This window comes from Rhinopithecus roxellana, chromosome 7 (genome assembly GCF_007565055.1).
Source record: "Rhinopithecus roxellana isolate Shanxi Qingling chromosome 7, ASM756505v1, whole genome shotgun sequence".
NCBI lineage: Eukaryota > Metazoa > Chordata > Mammalia > Primates > Cercopithecidae > Rhinopithecus > Rhinopithecus roxellana.
The window spans coordinates 151,769,842-151,777,679 of NC_044555.1; the positions used below are offsets into that span (position 1 = coordinate 151,769,842).

At 40.1% G+C, this 7,838-nt stretch overlaps 1 protein-coding gene across 1 annotated transcript in view; it reads right to left on the bottom strand.

Annotated features, from left to right (window-relative positions):
- The window catches only part of ZMAT1 (zinc finger matrin-type 1), a 50,417-nt gene extending 48,551 nt beyond the window's left edge, over positions 1–1,866 (bottom strand). The window contains exon 1 of the mRNA XM_030934359.1: positions 1,454–1,866. Within this exon, the coding sequence (XP_030790219.1) occupies positions 1,454–1,739 (286 nt within the window). The 5' untranslated portion in view covers positions 1,740–1,866. The remainder of the gene's footprint in view (positions 1–1,453) is intronic.
- Between the last annotated feature and the right edge of the window lie 5,972 nt (positions 1,867–7,838).

A 7,838-nucleotide genomic window follows, 5' to 3' on the forward strand; every position in this document is an offset into this window, starting at 1 on the left:
TGCTCTTGCCTACTAGGTGGTTATGGACATAAAGGTTGATATAAAAATTTAAAATTCAGATTTCATGTTTCCATCCACTGAGGCTGAATGAAGACACTAAATGGAGTCTTTCAAAGGTTGACTTTAGTAAGAGAGTTGATAAATAAAACATTACAGTGTACTTCTAACTTCCATATTTAATAAGTGGCATTTATGTAATGTGCCTATACAAATATTGTAAGGGATTTTTTTTTTCTACTTTGCCATTCCTCCAAAGTGAAAGGTGTGAAAGGTTATGGAATAGCACATAGGGATATATCATTGAAGAATGTGAAGAAGAGATTTTTATGGGATAATTTTAATGGGATATCTTCCTAAGAAAAAGGAATTTATTTTCCTCTATTTTGGTGTCCACAATCTTTCACTTTGGAGGCAAGTTAGTAACATAAGGTAACACAGCAAATTCTGGAAATTACGAAATTTACGATGGCAAAATGCTTTACTGGGGTGCTCTGCAGTGGAATGGTCTCCATCAGCTAAGAACATTTCCCAAACTGCTTTAAAACACATTTCAATGGCAAATTTTACAGTTTGCTATTAGTAGGCTGTTTACAAGTATACACAATTTTGTGTGAATACCGCTTATATTGATACAGTCAAGAAATATCTTTTTATGTTAGGAGTATTATGTGTTGGTAGGTACAACAGAACTTATTAAAAGCCAAACCACCTTAAAGATGGACCTGTAAACCTTGCTTTACCAGGTCACATTCTCAAATAGCCAAAGAAAACTCTCCAAAGTGATTTCTGAAATCTGTACTTCTGTCACACTCTCTTCCTCTTTCCCTAGTAGAGTGCCCTCCACCAGACCTTACCTTCCTAAAATCCGACAGATCTTTTAAACCTATACACTTCTAACCTGCCCAAATTTCTAACGCCATCTCTCTGTAAATATTCTGCCTCAAGTTTCTACACTGCAGGACGTTGAACACCAAAAGGGGATTTACTCCCCCTTATTTCTTTGGTATTTCCTCTTTTATCTCCGCCCGTTTCTCCATCGGTCCCCCTTCCCTTATCCTTGACCCTCTTGGCCCACAGCACTTCTACCTTGCCTTCTCTTCCAAATCACACCTCAGCTTCCTACAGCACACTAAGGTGTCCTGGCTGGGAGATAAATTATGTGGTATTTTTTTTTCCCTTCAAACTCCTGCTTCGTGAGTACCTGCAATTCTTTTGCCTGGGGTCCCCCATCCTTTACAGGTGGGAGAGGTAGGGAAGGCCCTCTCTGCTTCAGTCCATCTTGCACACTCGGGGCTAATAGGGCAGGGCGGGGCGGGGCGAGCTTGGCCTTTACTGCGCCACGGCAGGTGGGGGGTGGGGCAGTGGCGAACCGCGCCCAGCCCGATCTCGCACGGGCTGAAGAGAGGCAGCGAAGGAGATGGGGCCGCCCCCGCACCCCGGGACGGGAACTCACCTTCTCTGAGGCAAGGGCGGGTGTCTACTTTAAAACTACTGCCCCCCCTCCCCGCCGCCGCCATAGTGGAGCAGCCAAAGCCGCCGCCGCCGCCGTCGCCACAGCCACCGGCAGGCGGGCAGGCAGGGGCGGAGGTGGCGGAGGAGGCAGGAACAATTACTGCCGCCGCCGCCGCCGCCGCCGCCTCGCAGGCGGTGTAGGAGGAGGAGGAGGCGGCAGAGACGGTAGCTTCCTGAGGGGAAGACTCCGCCGCCAGCGGGGTGACTGTGCTCGGCGCCGCGGCCATCGCAGCGAGGCGCGCGGACAATTGCACTTGCGTCTGGATTCCGTTAAGCTCCTTTAGCCCCGCCTTCTGTTAGCCCCACCCCCTTTGTCCCTCTTTTCAACGCTTCAGCTCGAGCCTCGTTCTCGCTCCTCAGTCCACCAATCGGAGAGCTTTAGAGCCGCCGGCCGTTTCCCCCGCCCCCACCGCCTTGCGTCACCCCACCTCTCTTTGGAGAGGAAGCAATGACGGCCAAGGGCAAAGGGCAAAAAGCGCGGGATGTAAAAGCACGTGGGCTTCACACAGTGAGGCTTCTTTGGAGAGCTAATCTAAAACCAATTTAAGAGGAAAAAGTGTCTGAAAACCTATTGATTCCACTTCCAAAATATCTCTGCAATATATCTTCACCTGGCTTTTTTTCTTTTTTTTCTTTTCTTTCTTTTTTCTTTTCTTTCTTTTTTTTTTTTTTTTTTTTTTTTTTTTTTTTTTGAGGCAGAGTCTTGCTGTGTAGCCCAGGCTGTAGTGCAGTGGTGCGACCTCACTCACTGCTATCTCTGCCTCCCGGGTCCTGGTTCAAGCAATTTTGCCTCAGCCTCCCGAGTAGCTGGGATTACAGGCATGTGCCACCATGCCCAGCTAATTTTTGTATTTTTAGTAGAGATGGGGTTTCACTACGTTGGCCCAGCTAGTTTTGAATTCCTGACCTCGTGATCCACCTGCTTCAGCCTCCCAAAGTGCTGGGGATTACAGGCATGAGCCACCACGCCCAGCCCCTGGCTTTCTTAAAGCACTTAGTACAGAGAATAGAACAGAATCTTTCGTCCTGACATTGTTTTCCTGGCCTCTAAAAGGACTGCTTATCTATCGATCTGCCCATCTTAATTACAATAAATTCCTGTGAATTCAGCACCCAATAGAAGAACTGGAATGTTACTGATAATTTAAATTACATCTTGTTCCCCAACCTCCCCTCTCAAAGAAACCAATATCCTGATTTATATTTCTTATTTCTTTGCATTTTAATATGTATTCTTGTCACATAGATATGTGCCTAGTGTTGATTAGTTTTGATTATTTTCACAAACATTTATATCTTTTTCTAGGTGGCATTCAGGGACTTGTTTCTGCTTTTTTTTCCCTCAACCAATACTCCCACCTCAGCCTCTGGAGTAGCTGGGATTACAGGAAGGAGCCACCATGCTTGGCCTGGAGCTTGTTTCTTTCACGCAACATTCTGTTTCTAAGATTCGTCTGTGTTGTTGCTTGTAGCTGTAGTTATTCACTGTCGATGCTGTAGAATGTTTCACCCTTTTCCTTATTGATGGGCACACCTCCTGGTGCATTTGTGCAAGTCTCCCTTAAGTATTTTCTCCTTTCCAGTCTTACATCCATTGCTGTATTTCATGTACTTATGATGTATGGTCAGCAGTATGGCATCTACCCCACTGGTCTTCTTTCCTCTGATCTCAATCCCTCCAATCTATTACCATATTGTCAGTCATCACTGGCTGTCCAATGCTTATTGGACAAAGTCAAAAGACACAGTTTTGCACTATTAGTGTCCCCATTCACCTCTTTGACCTCATCTCTTTCCACTGTCCCCATCTCTCCCCTCTGCTTTTACTCTGATTTAGCAATCCCTAAGTCTTCTTAGATTCCTGAGAAGACCATGTTATTTCATGATGTAATGTTATTGTATATGTTCTCTCTTCCTGAAACACCTTTTTCCCCACATTAGGCACTTGCCTAATGAAATCCTATACACCCTTAGAAATCCAGACAACACCTCACCTCACCAGGTAACCTGTTCTGTCCCTCCTTAGAGTTAATTTCACCTTTTGTGCGACACCTATATCTGGTGCATTTTTTTATTGTAATGAATTATATGCTTTGTACTTCTCAATAACCTGGGACCATTTGAGACAAAAGACAGTGTCTTGTTTTCGATGACTCATGCTCCAGGCCAGTAAAGTCCTAAGACAGAAGTTGAAAGGTAGGGATCCCTAGGCCCAGGTCTCTAAGTCCCTAGATCTGGCTTATGATATGTTTTCTTCTACATACACAATTGTTTATTCACGTCCTTATCAACATTTGAAAGGGATATTTCATGCAAAATAAAAGTCTTTTAACAACACGAAGATTTGGCAGTACTGGTTGTGCATTCCTGAATGGCTACAGTTGGCTAGAACTGAGTAACCAATTAGAGAGACTTGGAGTGCTGGGCTCTTAAGCACTTATCTTTATGTTGTTTTTTGTGGTTCAGTAATTTACCCAAGATTACCTGAGTCAATGGGTAGCTTCTCTAGTCTTCTATCTTGTCCTTATGTAAGTTAGATCAAATTTTACTTGTCAAGGAAATTACTGGATAGGCTAGACACAAGAAATAATCTGCTCAAATAGCTAGTAGGACAAGGCAAGCATACAAATGGGGTGTGATTTTATTCCTTCTGATATGGAGGGATCTCTCAAAAACATTGTTTTTTGAAATATGAATCACAGTCCACTTATGTAAGAAATATTCAATCAGAATCTCTGGAGGAGTGGGCATCACTCAAGATTCAGTCAGCAAAAAATACACTAGGTATTTCAAACAGAAAATATTTAATGTAGAATATCAGGTACTTGAAAGAATCGGAAAGGTTAAAGAAGTAAAATCCAGGAGACTTACGCAGATAAGGTTATCTGGCAGTTGGAAGCTTTTTCATCCTCGTCTATGTTCTCTCCTTTGTTGCAGAGCTTTTTCATCCTCTTCTATGTTCTCTCCTTTGTTGCAGAAGCTGGATTCCTATGAATTACATTTCCTAAACTTCTTGCCAGCAGGATATGGTTTAGGTATCACCAATGCTATGTATTTGTATGATATTTTTTAAATAGAAAGGAAATAAAAACCGTTCTTTATGTGGAATCTGACAGATATAAAACAAATTTTTTCATGGTCCTAGCATTCTTCTGTAAGTCTGTACTCAAAGACTTTGGAGGATCTGTGAGATTAGCAGTGGTTTTCTGCAGTTCCCTGACCTCTGTCTGACAGTAGCAACTATATCAGTCAACAAATATATATTAAATTATGGAATTATTTTGTCCTTAGGATCCATGGAAAATTCTGTCTCTGCCATTTTAACAGTAAAAAGAAGTGGTAGGACAATACACAAAATAAAATAAAATTATTAATTTTCTCCCCATCCTTCAACTGCATTTGGTGACGTGCCATAACATGAAAATGCCACCAAACCTCAGTCATGCACTGTGACAATAAGCACACACTTCCTTTTCCTCCTCTTACACTTATCATTGCTCTCTATGACAGTAATGTTGTTAAGTGAATGCCAACGTAATTTATCTCACAGGAAAGAGGAGGTGGAATATAGCAGAGAGTAGCAATTGAGGAAAGCCTGCTATGGACCAGACGTTTCCTAGAATTACCCAGTCTTCTCACAACAGTGATGTTATATTGGGCTCATTAATTCCATTTAAAAATGCAAAACTCAGTCTCATGAGTGTAAATAACTTCTCCATGGTTCTTTACTTATTGATTAAAATGGTCTGTTTATATCATTGACCCACAGGGAGGAGACTGTATTAATTGAAATGAATTTCAACTGCCAATCCCCCAAATCATAGAAAGGAAACAAGGGCGGGATTAGGGGAGGGAAGTTGGGTGTAAGGTAGGGGTAGAGGTGCTAAAAAGAAATAAAAGAGAATATTTTTGCATATGTGAGAAATCAGCAAAAAACAAAAGTATACCAGTGGTCATTTCACTATATTTATAGTGAAATATAATATACCTCATTTGGAATAATATGGGGAAATTGAAAAGCCATTATCAACAAACACAATGCATTTAAAGGCATCAGAAAATGGGAGAAATAATCCAAACAGAATTTAATAGCATATAAGTAATATGACTGACATAGGAATGAATCTGACCAGGTATAATAGTAATGTTTAATTTTATTAACAAATGATTCAAAAGAGAGAAGCAATGGCAAACATCCACAGTTGTTCAACAGTACTAAAATTAAAGACAAATAAAAAGATACATTGAGATATACAAATAATCACCTCCCAAAGGCACTACCACTTAATACTATTACATTAACACTTAAGTTTCAACATATGAATTTTGGGGGACATTCGGACAATAGCAGTATGTATAATGTTACTCAATTTTGAACAAAAACGTATTTGCACATATGAACATATAGCTTTTGAATTATATATAAACACACATAAAATATATCTGGAAAGTATATATGAAAATACTATGAGTAGATAACCTGTGGTAAGTCAGGCTTAAGATGAAACTATAAGCTAATTAATGCATGTATTTCCCCATTGTTTCAGGAGTAATAGTGATAGATAAAATTACAATAGTATAGGATGTACCTGGTTAGGAATGGAAGTTATAGAAATTTATCTTTATTGATATGAAATGTTGTCAAACATATATACATATATATTTAAATGAAAAGGAAGTTATACAGAACTTTTATAAAAATAGAGCTGTGCATACCTAATGTATTTGTTTCATAGTATACACTTTCCTATATTCTCATTCTTGTTCTCTGCTCCCTACCCTCATCACAGACACACACACATCTTGTCAGCCTAGGGAGGGTCTGAAGGAAATATCCTAGCATATGATTTAGTATCTAGATCTATGCCAGAATCACTCTTAATGTTTCCTGTCCTATGTAAGCATCTAGAAAGTTCCAGAACGTTCTCACTGTTTGACTTTAACCATAGTGAAGTGTTTTCCTTTAACCTAAGCTTCTTTATAATTGGTTAAAGGAAGAACGTAGTTAAGCATTGGTCACTTAATCACTCAGTGGAGTATGGAGTCAGTGAACAATTTCATCACTCCATTTTCTTTTGTTTCATGTGCCTTCCTGATCTCTGATATTTATATTTTATGTTATTCATCCTCTTTACATCACCATGCAGGTCTTGCTTTAAAAGGCATCAACTTTCCTTCCAGGTAGTGTCTAGAGTTGTTCTTTTGAATAAAAACTGTTTGCTGCATTCAAGTGACAATGAAGATAATTAAAAGTAATTTGACATGTAATAGTGTGTATTAGATTTTTTATATTTAAGACCAATCCTAAACCTAGCTAATAATCATCTTCTGGATGTAAAGAACACCAAAATAAATGTCATTGTAGTCATTTTTTTGTTATTGATAAAGGGTGTATTTCAGGAGGGCATTCTGAAAGTATTTAAGACAATTATGGAATGTGAAATTTTGTGCTGAGGGAAGAGGCTGAGAATTTAGCTTGATGATATATGGTGCGTGTGTGTGTGTGTGTGTGTGTGTGTGTGTACCTAAACCAAATCTAGGTCTTTGAACTCTTCTTCAACAGAACCACTCACCACAAGTCTTTTCTTCAGGAAAGAATGATTTTAAAATAACTCTATTCCAAGAGTGTTTGGGTGAGGGTCTAAACATTTTTGCCGGGCCTTGTATTCCAAAACTATTCAAAAGCACCACAGTATACTTAACTAATTATAATAATAACAGTTGGCATTTATTGAGTGCTGAACATGATGAGAGAGAGAGTGACCTACTTTAGGTGCTACAAAGACTGATGGCTCTGACTATGGGATACACATCTGCCAATTCTCACTTTAGTGCTCAATCCAATAGACCTACTCCCCTGAGTATTGTATCTTTTCAGCCTCCAGGGATAGAATAGACATGAGGTTCCAAGAAGGGAAAACCTTGCAACTTTATAGCAAGTTTACATAATAATGGTTCTCATAGTCCTTCTTCAAAGGGACCTATGACCATTTACTTACCTAACTGTACACGGGGGGAAATTACTTATACATTTTTAGGCCCTTGGACACAGGGTTCTAGCTGACCCTATGTCAACTAGATGCCTGAAGACCTGAAGCATCGTCATGGCCCTCTATTGGAGGTCCTCACTGTGTTTCTACTGAGTCTGCTCAGGTCTGGTTCACTGTCATTCTAATGAATCCACAAACTAATCTGTTTGTTGTTTCCCTGATCCTCAAATATATAATTAGAATGGATATACATGACAGATGATAGAACCTCCACATTCGTTCCTTAGCCTGTGAGGAGAAAGCTATCATTCTGGGGAAATTCAGTAGTAGCAGCTT